Source organism: Monodon monoceros, unplaced genomic scaffold (assembly GCF_005190385.1).
Source record: "Monodon monoceros isolate NGI ecotype Baffin Bay Population unplaced genomic scaffold, NGI_Narwhal_1 Super_Scaffold_9, whole genome shotgun sequence".
Lineage (NCBI taxonomy): Eukaryota > Metazoa > Chordata > Mammalia > Artiodactyla > Monodontidae > Monodon > Monodon monoceros.
Window position 1 is genome coordinate 8127994 of NW_021703786.1, and position 25369 is coordinate 8153362.

A 25369-nucleotide genomic window follows, 5' to 3' on the forward strand; every position below is an offset into this window, starting at 1 on the left:
GGTTCTGGAAATCCCAGCCTTGAAGCGGGGACAAACTCCAAACCCAAATAGACGGCCTCCTCCCGAGCGCCGAGAGCCTACCCATCCTCATCACCCTTTCTCCCTCTTCCTCCGGCCAGTTGCCCTGCTTGGCCAGGCTCCGCTGGCTGAGCCTCATAGGGCCTGGCCCGGCACTCGCCACACTCCCCTCACCCAAGCCCTGCCAGGGCCGAGAGGTGGGGGGTGGGAGGTAGGGGAAGCAGGGGGCGGAGTTCCGTCCTTCGCTGATTGGCTCAAGACGGATGGGCTGCGGCCGGGCCCAGCCAACCCGCGGCGTGTTGCTATGTGCTGAGCCGAGGGGATAGGCGCGGGGGCGCGTCCGTCACCAGGCAGCCCCCGGCCCCGACCCGGAGGGATGCGGAGTGGCGGCGGCGGCAGTGGCGGAGACTGTGGCTTTAAGAGCGCGCCCAGAGCCCGGGATCCGGCCGGGCGGTCCTTTGCTGCTGCGCACCCCCGCGGAGCCGAGCTCAGAGCTGGCCGGACCGGGCTGCCTGCTGCCCGGTAAGCAGACGCGAGCACTGCGCGAGCCGGGCGTGCGTGGGCGTGGGGCGCGCTGTCAGCGCGGGCGCCCGACCCCCCCATCACTGGGCGCAGGTCCCGTGGTCCCTGCGGCCCGGCTACCCCGGAGCGCGCGGCACCCTCTGCCCAGCGCAGCCGAGGCGGGGTCCGGTGGGGGGGTCACCCTGGGGGCCGCGGGCAAGGGGGCGGGGAGCGGGCCGCCGGGGCCACGTGACCGGTTTGTTTACAAACACTGCCGGGGCCCTGGCGGCGGCCCGCGGCGGGAGCCGAGAAGGCACGGGTTCCCAGGTCGCGGGCCCGGGACCTGTGCGAGGAGCGGGGCTAGTAGGGCGCGCGCGGTTTGGCGGGGCGGTAGGGGGGTGACCTGGAGACCTGGTCGCTGCTTCTTCCTGAGCATAGTTCCCGCGGGTTCGGAGTCTGTGGGGGGCAGGGCGGGAGCTTCGGGCGTTTTCGGTCCCCGCTGTCGCTGGGTGTCCGCTGGAGACACTGGGTCCGGGGGCGCCGCCCTCGGTGCCCCCGCCTTTGGGGGACTGGCTGCCCTCAAGACTCCGAGGAGCGCTTGGCCGGCCCTGGGCCGAGGTAACCGCAGACGAGTTCCTGCCTGGCCGCTTCCCGGCGCCTCCCCAGTGCCCTTGCCAAAGGGGTGGGCGCGAGTTCACTCCTGCCCGACGGAATTAAGGGGCCTCTCCAGCGAGTACCTTTCGGGAACTTGCGCTGAGGGGCAGCGCCGATCTCTCACTGCTTCCAGTTCACCCTCCTTGGCCGCTGACTTCCTCTGGATGTCTTTACCCAAGTGGTGGCTTTTCTCTGGTTGGCGGGTGGGGGGAACCACCTGTTCTTTTGGACCCAGCCCAGGAGACTGCCACCTCTGACTTCACTCTCAGCTTACGAGAGCTTACAAAGCCAAGTGAGTGAGTGTCCTCCGTCTATTTCTGTTATGTAGCTGACCCTCCCGCAGTCCCGCGGCTATGAATGGCACGGGAAAATGCTCCTGGGCTTCGCTGGGTTTTTTGCTCTCTGGCCTCCTTGTCAGTTTGCTCTCCTGGGGTCTTGAGGCTCTTTTCAGTAAGTCCTTGCTTCTGGTGAGTCTGAAAGCTAACAACACAGCTAGCTACCATCTTTTTCCCCTTGCCCTTCCTCCCATGTTCCTCTCTTCTGGTCAGGCAAGATGTGCAAGATGGGACTCCCTGTCCTAGAGCTTTGGGCAAGAAGGGAAGCTGTCTGATTGCCTGTGCCCCACTTGCTCCCAGAACATTAGCCATGCATGGAACCTAGGGGACTGAGAGGTTACGCGACTTGTCCAAGGCTGGTTCTGGGGTGAGACTTGACCATTCACCCTTTCCTGACTTTCCTTTGACCTCATCACTGCCACAGGACTGCAAAGATGGGTTGAACCTGACTTCTGTCTATCCCTTATACTGAGGCTGAGCATCCTCTGACCCCCCACTCCCCCCCATGGGGAACATTTTAATTCCTCTAAACTGTGACAGTGAGTGGCTACAGGCTCTTTACCAAGGAACAGGTCCAGCCTGAGGAGAGTTGTGCAAATTTCTCTTTGGCACCTTTCCTTATCCCCAGCTCCATGATAAGGGTCTCAGGCAGGAGCAGAGTGTGGGCCTTGGGCTCATCCCCCTCCTTAGTTTGGCTTTGCCTTATCAGTTTAGGATTTGATAACAGCCTTTCTGTCTTGATATCTTGTGCTTGAACTAAACTCCAGAAGCTTGGAATTAGGGGTGAAAAATGAAAATAAACGCATGTGCAAGAATATTGTTTTCCTTTTTCCCTCTAGGATAGTGGTTTTCAAACTCTGAGTGGGATCCACAATGAGGAATACATTTTACATCCCTGCACAGAGGTCTACAAGTGCATAAGTTCCCAGAAACAATAATTGCCCTGACTACCTGCAGTGTGTTCTATTTATAATTTTTTCCTACTTACTTAAAAAAAAAAAATCAACTGCTGGTCATGACTCATTAATTTGGTTTCTTGACCAAACGGGTCACGGCCCACAGTTTAAGAAACATTGCTGTAGAGCAGAGGTCCTCAAACTTAAATGTGCATAAAGATGACCCAGGTAGTGTTTAAAAATGCAGTATGTAAGTCCAGTCTGGAGATGTTTATTCTCAGTGGGGCACATTTTTAATAAATGGGCCATGAGGTTGTGAGACAGGTGGTTGATAAGAAACCCTGAACTAGTGGGAATTGGGGGCAATGTACAATGAAAGGCATTAACTTAGATATGAAGAATGCAAAGCCTTAGTCAGATATGTGAGCCATACTCTATGCAAACCCAGGATCCCTCATCTGTCACACTAGCCCAGGCTAGTCTAAGGGTATAGTGTTGTTTGATTTCAGCTGTCATGAGGCATTGGCCCTAAGAGATAGCCCCCCTTCCCTCCCCACATCACTCCACTCCAGCCCACTTGAGGGCTGCTGTTCATGGTTCTGTACCACTGGATGTTTCTAGGTGTGTGGGGTTGGGGTCATGAGTAGTGCTGTTGAGCCTGCTGTATTATTCACAGATTTATGTGAATTTTCACTATTTTAATGACTTTAATGGTTTTGAGCCAATGACACAGTCATTGCGCCTGGGACATGAACAGTTTGGGCAGCAGAAAAGGTTGATTTTAATATCTGGGTATTCCAGGCTGTGTAATCTAGGAGAAGGGCAGACTGGTGATTTTATTTTTGTTAGGTGTGGGGAGGGGAGCCAGGGGCTTGTCTGTCAACAGTTAATAAGAAGAGGTGCAAGTTTCCCCAACCCCTTGCCTGCCTCAGCCCTGGTTCTTTCCTGTGTAACAGCTCAGCTCCTGTGTGCAGGTGGATCTTGTTAGTATTCTGGTTCATGATGCTGTTACCTCTGTCTCTACTTTCAAGCATAAACATACACACACCTGACGGTTCCACATGTTGTACGTTTCCCTCTTAGTTATTGTGTCCAAACATGTTGGTAAAAGAAATTTCCTTGAATTTATCAAAGCTGCAATTTACCTTCAAAAAGAACTCTAAATTATCCAAATTCAAATTCAACTGTGGTCCTTCCTGCCAAGGGTATGCCTTATATGGGAACACTAACTGTAGGATTGTTGAAATTAACTTTAATAATGTTCAGTTTGGTCAAGCAGCTCACATTAACGTTTAGTTTTGAGCCTATGGAAAAAAAGGAAACAACAAAAGGATGGCATATCCTAGGATACGAAAAGCAGGTGGGATTCAAATTGAGGTCTGGATCAATTTTCTTTGTAAATTGTCTTGGCATTTCCCTAGGGTCTGTCAACCAAACCACTAGTTGCTCTGACAGTTGCATTCCCTTAGCATGATGAGGGGGTATAAAGCTCTGGAAAAGGAAGTGTCTTTTTGAATTTTAGCATCCAATGATGGAAAGCCAGGGCCTACAGGCTAAAGGGATTCTGTTAAGAGTTTAGTGATATTATCCCTAACAAAAGGTGATACTGCACCTACCTGAATTTCCCTGGGAGCTGTAAATGCAGCCCTGGAGGTTTATAAAGTAAATAGGATTATGCCACTCCCATGTTTACAACTTTCACATTGCCCTTCAGAAATAATCCACCCCCTTTCCCTGTAGGCATTGCAGACCACTCCCCCGTCCCATCCCAACTTCTCCCCCCCCCACCCCGCCCCCCAGCTCCTACCAGCCCTCACCTGGTCCATTCTGCTTCAGTCCAGCTCCAATTGCACTAGCCTTCCTGAGATTTCTAAAACAAGTAAGGTTTGTTTTTGTCCTTGGGCCTTTCTACTGGTAGTCACTGGTCTCCAAATTTTTGCATGATTGGCTTCCTACACTTGGGTCTCAGAGAGCCCCTCCCTGACCTGTTATCTAGAACAGTCCTCCATCCCTGCCCCTCAGCCCTTCTTAATCCCCTTATTTTTTTTTTTTCCAAAGTACTTTAATACCATCTGGAAATGCATTGTCTACTTGATGGCTGGATCGGAAGCCCCTCTGTCTTGCTCACTGCCGACAGCGCCTAGCAGGGAGTAGCACAGGACAAATATCTAATTGTTGGTGGAATGAATGAATGACCAAGAGAGCCAAGGTTTAGAGTCTTTAAGAGCAAGAAATAATACTTATTTTCAAGAGAAGAGGAGGAAAAGAAGTTTTCTCTCTTTTCCTCGGAATTCCTGTTCCCTTGGCATTACTTTCTTTTGAGATTTCTGCTTTTCACAATATTTTTCATCCTTTTATTTTTTTTATGGGCTGCCAAAGTCTCTAAAAGCTCCATTGTTATTTTGTTGTTGTTAATAACTCTTGCCTCCCCTACAAGCCTTATTCTAGGCTTCACTGTTCAAAAATGCTTCAAACAAGCATTTCTATCAGTAATCACATTTCATTAATACAAGGCACTATAAGTAGAGCTAAGAGCCTTGGCTTTGGAACCAGAAAGATCTGAATAATTAGCTCTGTGACCTAGGACAATTTGCTAAAATTCTCTACATCTCTGTTCCTTATTTGTAAAATGGGACTAATAATAGTTACTATCACACAGGATTGATGGGAAGATTAAATGAGAGAATGCACGGGAACCCAGACACAGAGCTTGGCACATAAGCGCTTGGTATTAGCTATTAATAACACGACTAATATTAATAGTTAGATTCCCTCTCTCACTGGCAGGAATTCCCTATCCATTGATTTGGGAGTGGGCAGTAAGAGGGGGAAAACTCCCAAATTTTAAATTAGTGTAAGTAAATGAAGACCAAAAATGTCACTTCGATTTATCAGAACTGGAATGGAATTTAGAAGTCATCTAATTGCACACTGCTACCCAACTCTTAATAAACATCCATGTGGAAGAAGTAATATTTATAGAAGTGTTTGGAAGAATATGTTGTCTACCTGGTCTTAGTTTTATCCTTGAATTAAGCCAGGCCAACTGAAAGCTGCATACTTGGGCCATGTTACCTCAGCCCCTCCAGAATTGTTTTCACTGAGATGAACTCGGGCGTCCTGCCCTTTGCTTTATGGAGGGATGCTGTCCAAAATAGCTTTATATAACTTGCTACTACATTTCTTATAAGAATTTATATTGTTGAAGACTTAAGCTACAACTTCATTTAATGTCTCTGTTAAGTTAATCAGAGAAATTGCTTTCAGAACCCAGTGCTAGGAAAAGCTTTGCCTCTCCCAAGGAACTGGCATGATTTTTCTTTGTGGACAATTGGATATAACTGATCATGTTTCTCTTTTTTGCTTTGGCTGCCAGGAAGCAGAGAAACAAATTTGTGGCTTGACTTTAGTAACTGTCGGGCCCTGCATCCCAATTTTTTCCAGTGTTAACCCTATAATTTTATTTTGTCTACTTTCAAGTTAATGGTTTATAACTCTTGATTAGATATATGCTGGATTGGGTATTAAAATCCATTTTAGGTGTTACATTTTAGAGATATAAACATTGAGGCTCAAACAGGCAAAAAGGACTTGCTTAGGACAGAACTAATTTGGGCAAAGCACAGACTGTAAACCATATCTTTTATTTCTCAGGTCCAAGGCTCTTACTACTCCCGTACATTCTGGAAAAGTACCAACTTCTGACTTAAACTCTAAGTTACCCATAATGTCTCAATACTAGGCAAAGCCTTCCTTCCCTCTGTGATGGGACAAAGCAACATCTGCCAATGAGGTGTGGCACTGCCACTCTCATTCCTGTTTCCTGGCTGGGTCAGCAGCACTGAGCTCTCCTGTCTCCTGAGTTGCAGGGCAGTCAGCCCTCCCCCATGGTCTTGAGAATGTAGTATGTCCAGACTTAGTGGGTTTTATGTGAAATTAGCTTGCCTGCTCAGAATGAAATTAGCCTCTAGTGTCTGGAGTTCCCTCGGCTATTTCTTGCCATGAAAGGAAGGCTTGATATCCAGATGGCATATGGATGCCACTGGGGCTCAAACAGGATCTGCTGGCTGTGAACAGTGGTTGAGTTTGGTTGGGCAGAAGAAAGTGGTTTTATTCTATCTGATATGAAATTTAGTTATAGGAAATATTGACCTGCCTAATGATTTGTTTTGTTTTCCCATGGTGTTCTGGGTGGGAGTACCTGGGGCAAGAGAGCATAGGCTTGGAACATATCCTGCCTGAGGAAAATTTTGATTCCTATTTTGAGATAGAGAAGAGGAACCTCTGGCCTGGGGCTGAAACTCAATCTTTTACTTTGTTTTATTTTTGTTTTGTTTTATTTTCCTGGGTATTCATCATTCAACAGATAATTAGAGCTTTGGGAGAAAAAGGTAAGTCATAATATGGCCCCTGCCCCTAAGAGCATATCCTCAAATAGGAGTGATTAAGACATCTATGTCAATAACCAGAGTACAAGGTAGAAAGAGTTTAAGTTCATTACAGAGATACAGAAAGAAGGGTAGGCATTTTGGAGATGTGGCTGGGAAGAATGAAGAGGATTTAAACATGCAGAAACACGCCAGGGGAAACAGTGTGTGCAAAGGCACCGAGGTAATGACATGACAGGTAATGTATGAGGAATGCTCAGGAGGCATATGAGATGCAGGAAGGAGATATTGCTTGGGCTACCATTGCTACAGTTTAGAGGAGCTCCATAGATGTGGACCGTGCCTTACATTCGCAGTAGAACTCTGGAGGATGAAGGCTGGCTGACATAGATAATAGGCATCCTCAAAAGTGAGACTAGGGCTTCCCTGGTGGCGCAGTGGTTGAGAGTCCGCCTGCCGGTGCACGGGACGCGGGTTCGTGCCCCAGTCCGGGAGGATCCCACTTGCCGTGGAGTGGCTGGGCCCATGAGCCATGGCCACTGAGCCTGCGCTCCGGAGCCTGTGCTCCGCAACAGGAGAGGCCACAACAGTGAGAGGCCCGTGAACCGCAAAAAAAAAAAAGTGAGACTATCCCTAGGGATTCTCAAACCTGGTTGCCTTAAGAATCCTGGCCCAGCCAAAAGCCTATAAAATCAGAATTTAATACCTACACTTCCCCCCCACCCCAATTTCCCAGGTTTTCCTAATGCAGACCACCCCACACATGTCTGAGGTCTGGAAATCACTAAGGTAGTTGCTCTCCCTGGCAGATACCAACTACTAAACATCCTTAACCTTTGGCCTCCTTTCCCTTAGTTTCTATTTTTGCCTCTTCCTTTTCTTCTTTTGTTTGTATGTTCCTGTGTGTCATCCATTATATTTGTTTTCCCTTTATCTCTTCTTTTATCACCATTTTGGTCTTTGTCTATTGGGGGTCCCTACCTAAGGTGACCCACCACCAAATGGACCATAAAGTAGAAATGAATTATTTTTCAGCATTTGCTGTGCTAATGGCATAAACATGTGTATTATGTAAATATAAATTAGATAGGGCTTTTGGTTAGTTTTGCTTACATGATTCTTAATTTGTTTTCTTTAGGATTGGAGGGAAGAGGTATCCCGCACATGCCTGCAGCCTTAAAGCTAAATATCCCATTAGCATGAAGAGATGATAAGAACTGAAAACTAGCTTTTTCTTGTGCCTAATCTGTTGTCCCACCTTCTGGTTCAGGTTATTCCCTTCCCTTATTTGTTTTCTCAGGTTTCTGCAATTAAAAGTTGATGCATTGAGCCAACCCTGACAGCCTGAAGATGTTTTAAGAGAACTTGACATCTTTGTTTTGCATTGTAATTAATTGACTTAGACTCTCCCTCTGGGAGATAGTCTGCTTGTTTTAGAGGGCTCAAGTACCAAGGATGCCATCTTCAGACCCCCCTCTGTCATGTCTTGGTTGAAGGATCCCCTGGGGGGTGGAGGTTGAGGGGGGCTGTTCCCAGGATCCCAGTTATGGTACTTTCTAGTAGAGTGACCTTGGGCAAATTGCTTAACTTCTCTTGAGCTTTTTCCTCACCTTTCAAATAGGAGTAATCATAATAATGCCTGCCTCTCTGGGTTGTTGTGAGGATTGAGGTAATGCATATCAAGTACTTGGCCCCTTATGGGCCCATAGTACGAAATTAATAAATTGTAGAGTCCTGGAGGCTTACTGACAGTTGCTGAAGGGCCTCAGATGACTCTCCCTATCTCCTCCCCTCCTTTGCCACCCTCCTTCAACCAACACTTTCTGAGCTCTTAGTGCCAGTGGGGCTTTGGGCTAGCTATGATGGATGATTAACCAGACATGGTCTCTGGATGTGGTCAGGAACAGCACACAGTCTAGTGGGAAGATTGACCCATAAACTACTAGCTTTGTGGAGGTTTCTAAATTATATGAAAAAGCTGCACTGGCAATGTGCATGACTCCCCTTAGTGTGCCAGGCCTGAAAGGAAAAGAAGCTGTCTTTCTTATTAAAATCTATCTCCCATTCCCATAATAGGAGAAATCCAGAAATTTGCTCTAGAATCAGTCTGTCTTCCCCACCCTATTCCTTTTCCTCTGCTTCAATAAATGGCAACGCTAGATGACAGTTTAATTCTTAGAACAAAATGCATCCATCTTTGGGTTGGTGATGGCTGGGACTTTGGACATACAACAGGCATCCTTTTGAAAGTGCCTCTGCCCTTTTTTTCTCTTGAGTTTTAAGTTCAATTTCCAAATTCCAGTCGTGGAAAGGCAGGGAGCCCAGCCACAGATGTGAGAGTCTAGAGTTTTGGATTTATTTGAAATGGGAGATTAAAGTGAGAAAGCCAGAGGCATGCTGACAGCTGAACAATAGAATTGTATTGGCAGATTTGGGATGGATGGTTTGTAATTAATTGAGGCCCCAGCTGTGCCCTCGGGGAGCAGCAGTTAAAGAGAAATCAAGGTCACACAGTACCCATATTCCAAAAGACATTCATTTAGTCAGTAAATAATATTGGATATTTGAGTGTGTGGGACACAGATGACAATCAAATAATCATCTCAATAAAACTACAACTGTGAAAAGTGCTATGCCTCTGGAATTGGGGGCCTGACTTAGTGGGTGTTGGAGGAGGCTAAAGGGAGGGTTCCCTGGTGAAGTAACCTGAAGACTGGCCATCTCTTACTCTGCTTTTCAAGACGCTGTTTTCTTGATAGATCTTCTAAATGTCTGTTTTTACATTACAGTTCAAGTGTAGCCTTGTCTGGGGACAGAGGAGTGGACCCAATCTCTCTTTGGGTCCCAGATCATGGGAAGAAAGTATTCGCTTTGTTTTGACCAGGATTATCATCTCTGACCATGGCCAAATACAAAATGCAGGACTGACTCCAAGGGCGGCAGTCTCTGGGAGCTGCAGAAAAGGGTGGATCTGGTTTCTTTGAAATGTGGAGCAGAGGCAGGATGGAGGGACCCCTTCCCTCTTAGCCTGCACCAAGTCTACCACTGCGTTTTCCCTGGCTCAGTCTTGCCTAGAACAGCAGCTCAGACTGCCGTGGGGGGTTTGTGGGGATCAACCTGGAAGGGTTTCTCTAGGGGTCCAGAAGCCGCTGCCAGCCTGGGGAGGGTCCCTCGGAAAGCTGCCCTAGGTGACACACAGAAATGGTGGGAAGGGCCAGGTGAGACAGCATGGGAAATATTTCTGCCATCAGACAGCAGCTGGGTAAAACCATCTTGTGGTGTGGCCCATCGGAGATATGGCTCCACAGTCCTGAGCTGCAGACTCTACCTGCCAGCCCAAGTAAGTTTACATCATAAGAGTTTGCTAGTTTTCAAACTTTGTGGAGCATTAATGGCGTGTGAGTCCCATGTAATGCTCAGAATTCAGTATTTTAAATTGTACTGGATAGTGGCAAAGTAAGGAGACTAAAAAATATCAGCTTTACAGGGCAGCACGGTGCCAATGATGGTCATTCAGTTTACTCAGTTAATTAACATTTATCAAGAATCTCCAATGTGCTGGATACTAGGAGTCCTGGGGAACCAAGGCGGGTAGAGACTGGACTTCTGACTGCAGGAATTTTCCAGTCTGGGAGACACACAACGATGGTGTGTTAAAGTGCCATTCCAGAGAATAGTTTTTTGCATGCTGGAAGAAGGGGGTCCCCAGCTCTGCTTAGGGTCTTATTTGAGCTGGATATTAAGGGATGAGCAGGCATTTCCCGGGCAGAGAAGACAGGTTAAGCCTTTGCAGGAGGCTGAAATAACTTGAGAAAAGGTAGTGAACAAGCTTGGTCAGCTGGGGAAGCAGGTTTGGAGTGGGGTGGGAAGGTGATGAGAAGATAAGGAGAATTGGGCCCAGGTTCTCGGTGCCACCTAAGGGGTTGGACCTTGTCCTGTAGGCTGCTAGGAAACCACTGGAGGCTTTGAAACGTGAGAGAGATGTGATCAGATTGTGCTGTATAAATAGAATTCTAGAATGGGCTGGAGAGGTAAGAGCTGAGTCAGGGAGACCAGTTTAGGAGGTTCAGGATGAGAGAGGACGGGGCTCACACAATGTGCTGGCTGTGACTGGGGATGGCAACGGGAGGGTGGATTGAGAGGCACAACCAACTGTCTAGGGGGCAGATGGAGTGTGACATAGAAGAGAGGGAGAATAAAGGGTGTTTCCTGCTTGGGCAGCTGGACCTTCAGGAGGAAGGAACAGAAGCGGGGTGAAGGGGATAGGATCGGGGGAAGGGAAAAGATGGTGCTGGCTTTGGGAGTTTGAAGTGCCTTCCTAGGAGCCAGAAAGAGGCCCCCTTTAGAAAGGAATCCAGGGTTCAGGAGCAGGGGACAGAGGTATTTAGAAGACTTGGGTATGGGTGAGAAAGCTGGGGGCGGGAAGCACCTAGGCATATGGTGGAAGAGCAGCCAGGGAGATTGAGGCTCAGGCAGAGACACAGAAGAACCCAGAGAGACAAGATGAGCCCCATAAGGGAGAGTTTCAGAGAAAAAACAGCCCATGAGAGAGCTGAATGCAGCACCAGGGCCAAATAGTGTTAGCATTCAAAAGTATTAGTGTTTGGACTTGGCATGTTGGAGGCTGCCCATATTTTTGTTACTCAAAAGCCTGGCTGTGATAAATGATATTCATGGAGCATTGCCAGAAGGCTCTGTAGCTCTTCCATTCCTCTGGAGAGCTGATATCACTGGATCCAGCCAGACCATCAGGATCTGGGTCCTTGGGCTGCCACGTCCTTGGGCTGCCCTGATTTGACCCCATGTAGAATCCCTTTTACTGAATTGCCCTTTGGTGTTCATTACGCTGGCCGTTTTCATGGAGGGGCCTCTAAGAAAGTCTTGCAAGAGGGTTACATGGTGGGAAGGGCTGATGTGCGCTGGGGCTCTGTCCGCTGGGTTGTTCATTGTCTCCTGTGACCACCCACAGGAGAAATAAATGTCTCTCAGAAAATCTGTATCCTGAACAACCAAGATGCTTTTATTTCATAGGAAATATAAACCTTATAACTGCTGGTATTTTCTTTCCTGCTTTGGTTACTGGGGAGCTCAAAGCCAAATTTGCAGTTGAAATTCAGTAAATATTAAGCGATTTAATAGTATGCATTTCTGTGTCCTAACCCTCCTTTTGTTCTTTTATTCCTCCTATCGTAATTTCTTAATCTATTTTAATAGTATAGTATTGTTTATGTTTTTGTAAGCCACCTTAAATCCTTTTTGGACCTTGGAGTTGTATAAGAAAAAGAAGAAAGCCATTGATGAACTTTAGCCAAGTGTCCTTGGTAATAAATCTTCGGACAGATCATTTTTGGTTGAAATTGTAGAAACAACCCAAAGTGATATCTGATCTCTTCATAGCCAGCTAGCAACAGCTACTTCTATGTAATAACTAGTAAATTACATGCAGGTTTCAGAATGTTCAAGGGGAAGTGCCTCTTCTCTATGCCATGTTCTAACAGATGTAAGCCTCATATGGGGGCCTCGCAGGCAGAGTGCTGAACTAAGGACCATGTGATAAATATATTGCTTTGCTAACAGATGTTGCAAAGCACCGTCCAGCCATATCCAAGTGGACTCTGCGAGACTGGCAGGTCCTGTGACCTCGCTGAAATCAAGGTCTTAACAGAATAAAGGTGGGTGGATGGGTACTCAGTTCTGGGGCAGGGTTCAGCTGGCAGAGACATCATTACAACATGAAATCAGGACTTCAGGAGCTGAAGGAATCCTAGAGATCATGTAGGATTATCATCTGACAGATAATGCTCCTGAAATCAAGACTAGGCCCTGTATCCAGCATAGAGATGAATGGTTTGTTTTGTTTATGCAAGAGAGTGGTTTCTCTTTTTTTTTAATTAATTAATTTATTTTTATTTGTTGATTTTTGGCTGCGTTGGGTCTTCGTTGCTGCACGCGGGCTTTCTCTAGTTGTGGCGAGCTTGGGCTACTCTTCGTTGTGGTGTGCGGGCTTCTCTTTTTTTTTTTTTTTTTTTAATTTAATTTTATTTATTTTTGGCTGTGTTGGGTCTTTGTTGCTACTAGGTGCGGCAGCGGGGGCTACTCTTTGTTGCAGTGCGTGGGCTTCTCATTGCGGTGGCTTCCCGGGCTCTAGAGTGCAGGCTCAGTAGTTGTGGCGCACGGGCTTAGTCGCTTCGCGGCATGTGGGATCTTCCTGGACCACGGCTCAAACCCATGTCCCCTGCACTGGCAGGCAGATTCTTAACCACTGCGTCACCAGGGAAACCCAAGAGTGGTTTCTTGACTATCCAAACTGGTTTTTATTATCAGCTGGATGGATTTGAAGTACCACCTGGGTCCAGAGCTATAAAGTTGTTAACTATGAAGTGATAGCGTTGCTTTCCCAGTACATCTTGCACATCAGATCGTGGCAGTTTTGATAGCGGAGTTTCAGCAAAGTTTTCAGTAGTGGCCTCATCCTGGGATTAGTAGAGTCAGTGCAGACTGCAGAGGTAACTTCCACTTCACTAAGTAGGTGATGGAATGGTCTGTTGTTTGGAATGATATTGCAATAATGTCAGATTCCCAGCTAAGCCACCCAAACCTACTAAAACCACAGTATCCCTTTAAGTGGATTAATTTAGGCCTAACCCTCTAGCCACCATGAGTCAACCGGGCAGACAGGAGCATTGCTCATTTGGGTCTTGTGAACAGGAACAGTTCCCACGCTTCTTCTCCCTTCCTGGTAAAGATGATCCCAGCTAATCAAGGTTATTGAGTACTAATGATGTGCCAGGTGCTATGCGGAATGCTTCACTTGCCTTATGTCATTTGATGCTTTTGTCTCCTCCGTGAAGTAGGCACTGTTACTCCCTTTCAGGCAACTTGCCCAGTGGTGATGCAGCTCGTGAGAAGAACCAAAACGGAATCCAAGTCCATCTGTCTCTAATCCTGTCCTCCTCACCAGTGGACGACACCACCACCCACTTCCCTTTGTGGCAGCCCAGGGAAACTGGGTCTCTATGCTCCCTGGTCTGAGTCCAGGATTCTGGTGAGATGAGGAATGGGGAAGGAGGACTACCCTCTCGGGATAGGGGCTTTCCACAGCCATTCTGTCTCTTTGTTCTTTTCTGTCTCCAGTCCCAGAAATGGCTTACCTATCCCCCTTCCACTGCCACCTATTTATAGCCTCCAATCAGGGCTTCTCTCTTTGCTCCTGGAACAGACTACTCAGTCATGCTCCTCCCCTCCTGTCCTTAAAGTCAGCATAAAGTCCTCTTCAGGCTTTCTAAGAGTTCCTACGATAAGTAAGAGATGGAGAAAGCTGGGAAATGGTTAAGCCGTTACCTCAACAGATATATATATGTGTATGTATGTGTGTCTATATATATAAATATTTACTATAGTATATTTTAACCTAGACCCTGTGAGTGTGAAAAATGGGCATGGATGCCAATGACAGGCCTTTGATTAACATCCAGGACTTAAAAAACCTTCTGTTGCCTAGAAGAACTGTAGTTACGGGCATCTCAGCACAGGATCTGAGTGGGGGCTATCGGGGAGAATAGGGTTCCATGGGGCCAGAGCCATTCTGCGTCCTGCTTCGTTACTGGCAGGGGGAAGGGAGGAGCCTCAATCGTTTGTGCTACCCACATGGGTGAGTAGGCTGGTCTAGTCAGCAGCCTAGGGGAAGCAGGGGTAGTTCAGTCCAACAGTGGCCGCTACTGTGTGCTCTGTGCCGCCGAGTTCAGGCGGTACAGAAACAACTAAAATGTGGTCCCTACTCTTGGCACTTACCTCTAGCAGAGGATACAGAGGCAGAAGAGAATCATTTCAGTTTCAATAGGGTAAATGTTAAGATGGAGGTGAGCACAGAGGATGGGTCAATGCGTCCAATGCTGAGGGGATATTTGAGCTGAGTCTTAATGGACAAGTAAGGGCCTGATGAGGAGGTGGGAAGGATATGTCAGATGGAGGGAATGGCATCAACAAAACCACGGAAGGGTGAAATGCAGGTGTGGTGTATTTGGGGGAACTACAGAGAGTTTGGTTGGCAAATCTGAACACTTAGGAGACTGTTCCTGACACACAATAGACCCTTAAATATCAGTTCAAAAGATGGAGTATACAGTGTATGAGAGACGAGTCTCTCATGGATGCCATTCATGGATGTCGATGGTTGTCAGCAGTAGTACACACTTGGAGTTTATTGTGTGCTTACTACATGCCAGGCGCATACGCTGAGTACTGTATGTGTATTAGCTTAGTTAATTCTCACAAGAGCCTTATGAGGTCAATATTAGTGTTCCTAGGTTTTGATGAGGAGAGCAAGGTCCAGAGAGGTTAAGTAAGTTGTTCAAGGTCACACGGCTAGAAAATTACAGAACTGAGATTTGAAACCCTCGGAGTCTGATTTCAGAACCCGTCTTTTTTAAAAAATTGAGTTATAATTAACGTACAATATTATATTCATTTTCTGTGTACAACATAGTGATTCAATGTGTTTATACATTATGAAATGATCACCACAATAGACCTGTTACCCTCCGTCATCATCCGTCACCACACAAAGCAATTACGGTATTGTTGGCTATATTCCCTGTGTGCACATTTCATCCTCATGACGTTTATTTTATAGCTGGAAGTTTGTACCTCGCCTATTTCATTTGTCCCCCCACTCCTCTCCTCTCTGGCAACCACCAGTTTGTTCTCTGTATCTATCACTCTGTTTTATTATGTTCGTTTATTTGCTTTGTATTTTAGACATGTAAGTGAAGTCATATGGTATTTGTTTTTCTCTGACTTATTTTACCTTGCACAATACCCTCCAGGTCCAACCGTGTAGCTGCAGATGGCAAGATTTCATTTGTTTCTATGGCTGAGTAATATTCCATTTTATATATATATATATATATATATACACACACACACACACACACACACACACACACACACACATACACCACATTCCTATTCATCTATCGATGGACACTTACATTGCTTCCATGTCTTGGCTATTGTAAATAGTGTTGCAATGAACATAGAGGTACATAGATCTTTTTGAATTAGTGTTTTTGTTTTCTTTAGTTAAATATCCAGAACCCATCTGCTTACCCACTGTCCCGTATTGCCTTTCTGAAGGACATGAAAGTGATGACATGGTGAGATCTGCTTTTTTTTTTTCTTTTCCTCCTCCTTTAGTTCGTTCTTTCTTTCTTTCTTTTTAACGTTTTTATTGGAGTATAATTGCTTTACAATGGTGTGTTAGTTTCTGCTTTATAACAAAGTGAATCAGCTATACATATACATATATCCCCCTAACTCCTCCCTCTCGCATCTCCCTCCCACCCTCCCTATCCCACCCCTCTAGGTGGTCACAAAACACCAAGCTGATCTCCCTGTGCTGTGCAGTCTGCGTCTTTATTCCTGTCCTGCCCCTAGGTTCTTCACAACCATTTTTTTTTCCTTTTTTTTTTAGATTCCATATATACGTGTTAGCATACAGTATTTGTTTTTCTCTTTCTGACTTACTTCACTCTGTATGACAGACTCTAGGGCATCCACCTCACTACAAATAACTCAATTTCATTTCTTTTTATGGCTGAGTAATAATCCATTGTATATATGTGCCACATCTTCTTTATCCATTCATCTGTTGATGGACACTTAGGTTGCTTCCATGTCCTGGCTATTGTAAATAGAGCTGCAATGAACATTGTGGTACACGACTCTTTTTGAATTATGGTTTTCTCAGTGTATATTCCCAGTAGTGGGATTACTGGGTCATATGGTAATTCTACTTTTAGTTTTTTAAGGAACCTCCATACTGTTCTCCATAGTGGCTGTATCAATTTACATTCCCACCAACGGTGTATGAGACTTCCCTTTTCTCCACACCCTCTCCAGCATTTATTGTTTGTGAGATCTGCTTTTTAAATGCATAACACTGGCTGAAATGCAGAGGGTGGATTTAAGGGGGAAAGGAGGCTCAGGGGCCTGCCAGGGCTGTGTGAATCAGAGATGCTGTGTTCCTGGCAGTGCTTTTAGGGCCTTTGGGAGCATGGCCACTGGGGAAACCGCCTCTTAGGGGGATACTCCTATGGTTCCTCCAGTGTCATCATCACCTTGTCTTACCTTGAGAAGAGAATTCAAGGTTTAGAGAAACGTCATCCCAGTAGTACCATCTACCTTGCTTGAAGACAAGCTAGAGAGTCCTAATGGAAGTGGCAGGAAAACTATGTATGTCTCTGAACTCTTCGGCCTCCTTTTTCTTTTTCTTCTCTTTTAAAGTAGCAACATATATTTTTAAAAATTCATTAACCACTAAAAATAATAATAGCTACAGTTTTGGTGTGTTTTGTGTGCCAGCACTCTGTATGTACTTACTTCAGTCTCATTTAATCCTCATAACCCTGTGTATGTTGGTCTTCTTAGAATTGGGGAAGCTGAGGGTCAGAGTGGTTGAATAACTTGCCAAAGTCACTCATTTAGAACGGAGTAGAGCTGGCTTCTGATTCCAGAGCCCACTTCTTTTCCAGACAGTCTTTACCTACCCTCCTCCAATACACCCCACAAAAACAGCAACGCTGAGGCACATCTAGGGGTGGTCCTGTCCTGTGGCTGGAGGTGTCACTTCCCCTGGCAAGTTCTGCCTCCTCGGTTTCTGTGGCTCTGTGTGTGGCGGTACAATCTTGTTCCCACATCATTTTTCCAGTTCCTTCCTGACTTATCTGAGGAATTTGTACCTCCTACCCCTCCATCCTGGGGACACTCAGAAGGTTCTGTTTTGTGTTCCACCTGAAATTGTGGCTCCTTGTGGAAAAGGCCAGTCCGTGAGGTGGGACGGCCAGGTTTGCTGTGTGCTCCCTATGCGTTTGGCTCTCAGAGTGGTGTACCTAAGGTCTTTGTTTTTAATCATAATAGTTCACATCTTTGCTTTCCATGCTGCCCAGCGGGAGCCAGCTGGAGGTGGTAGCAAATCTTCCTTTAATTTCCACTGTGATGGATTATTACTTCATTTAAAATGGTGTTTAATTTGTACACGTGCCCTGAGGCTTTAAAAAAGCGAACTCATTTGATTATTGTTGGAAATCAGTTTAGACTCCACAATATGTTCAGCGGGTTGGACTCATGAAGCCCCATGGAGCCTGTGGCCCCATTAACAGGTACCAGAGTCCAAAAATTAAAATGTGGTGAGTTCTACAGCCCCATACCCTTAATTTCTTCCATAAAAAAAACCCAAACAAACATCTGTTTCATCTTCCTTCCTAAAAACTGACTTCTTTTTTACTTCCTTTTTAAAAACAGACTTCTTTTTAAAGCAGCTTTTAATATTTTCCCTTACGAGGGAAGAAGACAGTAATTATTTTTTGGCCCCTAGCTCTCACGTTTTTTCTCACTCAGCCCGTTCTCTCCTTTATTCTCAGGCACGAGGACCCCCTCTTGATTCTCCTTCACTTTGCTTTCCACTTTCCTTCTCTCATTCCTTCTTTTTTTTTTTTTGCGGTACGCGGGCCTCTCACTGTTGTGGCCCCTCCCGTTGCGGAGCACAGGCTCCGGACGCACAGGCTCAGCGGCCATGGCTCACGGGCCCAGCCGCTCCGCGGCATGTGGCATCTTCCCGGACCGGGGCACGAACCCATGTCCCCTGCATCGGCAGGCGGACTCTCAACCACTGCGCCACCAGGGAAGCCCTCTCATTCCTTCTTGATTGCCCTGTACCAGTGGGACAAGATTCATACTTCAGCAAGCCACTTTTTCTTTTCTTCCTTCTTGGGTAAGGAGTCACTTCTGTGGGTGCCTGTCAATCCCTAGCAAAGAGTGAGAGGACCAGAATGACCATAGGGCAAAGTCCAAGGCCTGCAGCCTAGGCTCTCTGGGGCTTTTCCAACACCAGGCAGCCTGGGATGTTGCTTGCATGGTCTCTTTTTAAGTTCTGAGCCGTGGTGTGCAATGAATGTGTTTGTATGTGACATACTCACATTTAATGCAGACTATGAATGCTGATTTCTCCAAAGGTAGCTATGAATAAGTTTTGAGATTCACATTTGAAGCTGAGCATAAACCCGCAGAAACCCCTGCCGGTGAACTTTTTTTGGGTTTCCTACAGAAGAGAAGTGAGAAAAGAAATAATTCTACTCTGGGGAAAGGCATAATTTAGAAGCCGTCAGCATGTGTAAGAAAACAGACTCTGTGGCTGCTCTATAAACCCAGACTGGCAGCCAGGGCTCATTGTTTCCTTTCCTTCCTTCAGCGTTTGTATAAGGCGAATGGGGCCAGTGCCCCTCCAGCTCCCCACCGGGCAGCTGAGGCTGTGGACTTCAGAAGTGGCTGGCCTGGGGCAAGCCTCCTGCTCGTTTCCCCTGCCTCTGTCTTTCCTGTTCCTTACCCCCTGACCTATCACCCCTTCCTTTCCTGGAAATACTGTCCTTCCTGAGAGTGGAACAGGAGTATTGGAAGGTTCAAGGATATTTCAGGAAACCCCAAGTGGGGTATTTAGCTCTTTCTACCACCTCTTCCACTTCAACACCCAACAACATTGGTCTACCATGGGCTTTCGTTTTGACCACTCACCTTCCACTTCCACTTCCACTATGCCTGGGTGAGACGCAGGGGTTCTGATCCAAGGGGTCATGTTATCTCTTGTTATGGCCAGGCCTACCTCCGAGGCAAAGCTGGGGAGGTTAATTCTCACCCCCATATTCTTGAAGTATTTCTGTGATGTTCAGTTTAAAATTAGCGGTGGGAGACCGAGCAGGGGAGACGTTATGCCTGGGCCCCTGTAGGTCTGAATCCCTTCAACAGTTGGACATCTTGTGTAATTGGTCACCCTGGATGTGGAGCTTGCTTGGCTCCGCTCCTCAAGGGACATGCAGGGTAAAGGATAGTGACCCCTGCTGTCCTGCAGCCTAGTGCTGGCCAGTGGTGTTGGCCACTCAGGAAGTTCTGCGGAGGCCCAGGGGTATAGTGGCCTTCAGTGACATTACGGTGGGAAGGATGTGGGGGAAGAGGGCAGCTTCCCTGCTGAAGATTCGGTTCCAGTGAGGTTCAGAGGAAAAAAAGGACTATGATCTGTGGGCTTTCTCCAAACATCCAGATGGATCCCAGGCATAATCCAGCAAGGAAGATCTGATTTTGTTTGTCTTCCTCCCCTGTCTCTCTAAATAATTTTACCTTCAAAGCATGACGCAGGCGTTAATTAACACTCTGGCTCTCCTGGGAGGTAGGCAAGTGAGAACACCACCCCCGTTAGTGAAGCCCAGGGAATAGGTAGGTCCAGGAGCCTCAGGTACGTGAGCCACAGAGAAACGGAGTGGATCTCAGACCTCGGGGTTTTGTCCTCAGACCTTTACTCGGACATACCCTAGGTGGCCCTAGGAGCCACCCCTCTATCTCAGTGTCCTTCTTTCCCATTAGAATAAAAAAGCTGAGGCTGTGGAAGGAAAAATGCTTGGTACTGTGGGATGAGTAATGGAAAATTTGAGAGTTGAAGATAAATTCTGGTCAGATTCACTGTCGTTGTGAATTTTAGATGCAGGATCCTGATTATGCCATGAGTTTCATTAATTTACTTGCTTTAAAAAAACGTGCTGAGCATCTACTTCTGGGCAAGGTATTACAAACAGAATCGCTTCTCCTAGAAGTACTGGCTAGCCGCGAGGGATCCTGCTGGTTGGGAACTTGATCCTTTGTATCCCATGCTTGGTTCATAAGCAAAAGGTGGTGTGGGGTTTGTTGCCTCTTCAGATGGTGGTTGCAAGTGCTGGAGGACTCCTGGCATCTGGAAATGGGTGAGAAATCCACTTGTGGCTGTTGATGTAGCAAATCTCTAGAGACTAAACTTTTTAAGCCATTTATCTTGGTTGGATCAGGAGATCCTTAGGAGTCCTTAGGAGTCCTCTCCCTGGGGTTGGAGGTAGCATATCTTTAAGCCTGGCCTTTTCTAGGGCTCCCTAGGAATGTTGATCATGCCGGTTTGCTAGATGTTGGTAGGGTAACTCCTGAGAGCCCTGAGTTGATACTGAACCTCCGACTCTAGAATTGCAGCAATGTTGGGATCTCCACTGGTTTCTTTCTTATTCATGGGGCATCTTGGCACAGTGTAAGAACAGAGGAGGGGGGTCATTTTATCCTGTAAATGTTGCCCTCTCTCAGGTGGCAGTTGGACTCTACTGGCTTTGCAGGAAGCCCAGCCCCATCAGCTAATGATATTCCTTATCTTGGCACTGCAGGCTGCTGAGAACCAGCCCTAGACCTCTGCTTGAGGGTCCTTCCTCTGAAGACATCACCAGTGTGTGGAGCCTGCCCCACACCCACCCCCTGCCAAACCACGGCCTTTACCTGTGTCTTCCGGTGTTTCCCGTGCGACCCATCCTGTGGGAGTGCCTCGTGGGCCGCCCCAGAGTTCACCCCACACTCAGCAGCGCCAATGGTGAAGATGACAAGATCCAAGACTTTCCAGGCATATCTGCCCTCTTGCCACCGGACCTACAGCTGCATTCACTGCAGAGCCCACTTGGCCAATCATGATGAACTTATTTCCAAGGTACATGTTCCCTGCAGGCCTTCCTTGCCTACCTTGGGGGAGGGCACTTCTGGCTCCTAGGTTTGCAGACGTTTATGAGCTCTGCCAAAGGGCCCGGAACATTTGTATTCCTTTCTTTTGTCCAGGGAGGGCTGACCCAAATGGCTGTCTCACTCAGCTGAGAAATAACTTGGAGTTAGGGGGAGAGTGTACTCGTTTAATCTGTAACTTTGGAAAGTAAATGTCATCCCTGTTGAGTCTGTGGGGGCTGGGGGCTCGCGAGCCGGAGGGGAGAGGGGCTAAAGGGATTGGAGCCTTGCGCTCTGCTTGCCTGGGCTGTGTTGGCAGATGCATGCGATGTAGGGTGCTGCCTGCCTAGAAGGGAATTCTGAGAAAGGTGGTCTCTTGTAGGAGAGGTTAATGGCTGAAATGAGAGAGGGGAATATTGCTTTTTAAGCCCCTAGGGAAGGTTACCAGATGATTTAGTTACTAAAATGGGTGGCCTTTGGAGGACCAAAAGTGGCTTGGTGAAGAGCTGACCCACTGGCTTGTCGGGACCTTTCGGGCTTCTACGTGAGGTGAAATGGCATGACGTTTGGTCACAATCAGAAGAAAGAGTGGAACCCCATTTTCCCTGAGGAGCCTTGGCACCTGCTTCCTGAAGTTGGGGTGGGGGGATTATTAACAAATAAATAAACCTAATGTCCCGTTGAGCAGTCCAGACACTGGCTCCTTCAGGCAGCGTTCAGAGGGGAGCTGCTCTCTCCTGGCCCCAAGCTCCTTGCCAAGGGAGGAAAAACAGCTTTAGTAGGCTGCAGGAAAAGGAGAAAGAGCTCATGGGGGACTTTTCGCTTTAAAAAGCATCCTTCTTCAGAACCTGGACTTCATGCCATTAAAGTAAAAAAAAAAAAAAAAAATTTATGCGGACTCAGACAAAGTTGAAAAAAAAAAAAATTTAGTGTTCTTGATCTGTTTACAAGAACTGCTAGAAAAGGTGGCATCACTTTCCCTGCCTCTGGCTCGGTAGCCCCGGGCAGAGCCGGAGGAAGGATCAGCAGTTACAGAACAGCCCTGTCCAGCTGGCTGATCTGACAGGAAGTGGAGAAGCTGCTTGAACAACCACGTCTGTTAGTGGGGATTCTCAAATCAGGACTGCAGATGGAAGAACTCCTCCTTCTAGGCCTCTTCTAGGGTCTAGGGTTACCAAAAGGCTTGAACCCTGCAGCCCTCAGAGTCCTGGTCTCTGGCCCATTTTCCCTTCTCTAGGTTTCTGCTAATTACTCTCCTCTATGCTATTTGTGTTCCAGCCAGCCTATAGCTTCCTTCTCTGTCAGCTAACTCATCTTGTCTCAGATTCCTCTTGGACCTTTGGGGAACCCCTGGAGCCTGGAAGTTTGGATGTGGGGAGGCTATATCAGTGAGAGGAGAGGGGGAGTCAGTCCTCTTCACTTTGGAAGCTTGGAGGGAAAATATGAGTTGTCCTACTTCTGGAAATCTCCAGAGGAGTAGAAGCCAAGACATCTTTTTAATATTCAGAAGTACTGTGGGGACTTCCCTGGTGGTGCAGTGGTTAAGAATCTGCCTGCCAATGCAGGGGACACGGGTTCGAGCCCTGGTCCGGGAAGATCCCACATGCCACGGAGCAATGAAGCCCTTGCGCCACAGATACTGAGCCTGCACTCTAGAGCCCGCGAGCCACAACTACTGAGCCCACATGCCACAACTACTGAAGCCCACGCATCTAGAGTCCGTGCTCCACAACAAGAGAAGCCACCACAATGAGAAGCCCGTGCACTGCAATGAAGAGTAGCCCCCGCTCACCGCAACTAGAGAGAGAGCCCGCGCGCAGCAACGAAGACCCAATGCAGCTAAAAATAAATAACTAAATTTATTAAAAGAAGAAAAAAAGAAGTACTGTGTATCGTAAGAAGTGGGGGTAACCGTAAACTGTATTTAAGCACCTTCTGCGTGCTAAAAACTGCTACTTCACACTTTATAAATATTATCTCACTTAACCCTCATAAGAAGCCTTTAAGGTAGGTGATGTTAGTCATATATTATATGGATGGAGAAGCTGAGACTCATACAAGTTGTCTAAGAACTCAGGTCTTGAGTTCTCAAAGAAGAGAGAGCAATTACTTTGAGCGTGTTCAAGAAAAATTTCTGGAAGAGGTGGTATTTGAGCTGGGCCTTGTGAAATGGTCAGAAGGGAGTATGTGGGGATGACAATGGCCTTCAGAGTTGATGTCTTACCTCTTTGGCTTGGTACACAGGGCCTTGGATGATCTGGCAGAGCCTAGCTTTTGAGTTAGGGTCCCTGCTGCTTCCTTGATTTATGTTCCAACCACTTGGAACTAAGCAACATTTCCCTGAATATGAAGATAGGGGTGTTTCGGGCCTCTGTGCTTCAGCCAAAAGCATCCGTTTTTCTTTACCTCCTTCCTCTCTCACAGGAGCTCTTACACATCCTTTTCCTCCTGGGGCCATGTCCTATTAGCTTTGTATCTCTGGGTCAGAATCTGACCCATAGCAAGAGCTCAATAAATGGTCAGATAAACAGTTGGATGGCTCTTGAGCCTTGGGAGAAGACAAGTGATGAGCAAAGAAGACTGTTGGCCTCATGTCCCCCTTTCTGCCCCTTTTGGGGCAGGAAGGCTCCTTCACAAGTCCAGGCCAAAGTGAGCACAGGCTGCAGTTTCATTGGCTACAACCCGTGCACAGATGGGGTGCATTAGAGCCTGATGATTAAAGAGTTGTGTTAAATGCCTGACGGTGGGGAGCGAGTGAGGGAACTGTGGCTGGCATTGCACAAAGATTCCTTTATTTCATTCCACAGCCACCCCCGGCGTTAAATAATCTATAGACTCTTATGCAGGTCCCCTTAATGGAAGGATCACTGCCCCAGCCCCCTCCTTGGAAAATGGGCCTTTCATTTTGTTCCTCTCTTCCATTTAAGAAAGTTCAGGGAGAGAATGTTTCTCCTGTTCTCCCCTCTTGACATAATCTCCTATGCGGTTTCAGAATCCACCCAGTGGGAGTTAGGAGCTGGGAAGCAGCTAACTGGAGCAGCAGTGTAATTAAATGATACTTTGTACTTGTAACAGAGCCTTTCATCTGGAAGCTTGACATTCCATTGTTTGTTGTTTTTTTTTTTACAAAAAGTGAGTCTGCCTTCATTATGGAGAAGCCAACACAAAGGTCCAGAGAACTAAAGCTCAGAGCACGTGGCTAGCAGAGAACTGGGAACAGAATCAGGACTTCGGGCTCCTGTCTTATCAGCGTGGCTAAGCCGCCGTGGAAACGTGTAGTTGTCAGGTTTTAAACAGTTAGGGTCTGTACTGATGTGGTGGAAAGACTCCTGCACTAGGCCTTCTGTCTTCCCAGCTTGCTTCAGATTCCTAGAGGCCTGGAATCAGCTGTCCAACCTCTGAGTCTCAGCTTCTCACTAATAAAATGAGTTAAATAATATTTGCTGTGTCTAATGGCTAGTAGTTAGCACTCGTGTGCTTACTGTGCGCCACGGCCAGAACAGTCCTAGGAGGTAGCCCTACCTTATTTGAGAGTGGGGGGAGTAGGCTTACCTCATTGGGTTGTTAGGAGGCTGGATGAGATCATCGATGTGTGGGTGGCTTGCAAATCACAAAGCTCTATGCAAATGTAAAGTAGTCCCTTTGCTTCTCTTGGCCTTGATGTCCAAAAAAAAAAAAAAAAAAAAAAAAAGCAAGGAGGTGGGGTGGAGGGGATTGTTACTGCCTAAGCAACTTTACTTTAGCCAAGATAGTTTCACTTTAGAGCCTGGAGCACAGGAGTTGGATTTGAGAGAATAAGGCAATGGAAGAGAAGGACAGCCAAGTTGCGTGTGTTGGCAGAAAGGTAAGAGCATTTGCTCTGTAGGACGCTGGGGGGTGCGGGGCGTTGGGGGTGCTTTTTGAATCGATGACAGAACTATCTAGGGAATGTGCTGAGGCCTCCTACAATTTCTTTCTTCGGGGTGCTGTGGTCTAAATGCTGAAGTGTTTGCACGCAGAGGTATTTTGAGTTGGCACGAGGAATTGCTCA

The 25369-nt window shown here is 47.0% G+C and overlaps 1 protein-coding gene across 2 annotated transcripts in view; it reads left to right on the plus strand.

The window, feature by feature from the left end:
* Positions 1-375: 375 nt before the first annotated feature.
* Positions 376-25369, plus strand: part of YPEL2 (yippee like 2) — a 57963-nt gene continuing 32969 nt past the window's right edge. Inside the window, exons 1-2 of one of the 2 annotated variants that reach the window (XM_029211327.1) lie at positions 376-540; positions 21018-21331. In XM_029211327.1, coding sequence (XP_029067160.1) covers positions 21215-21331 — 117 coding nt within the window. In that variant the 5' untranslated portion in view covers positions 376-540; positions 21018-21214. Of the gene's footprint in view, positions 541-20428; positions 21332-25369 lie in introns of those variants that run through there. The other variant, XM_029211328.1, reaches the window with a different exon arrangement.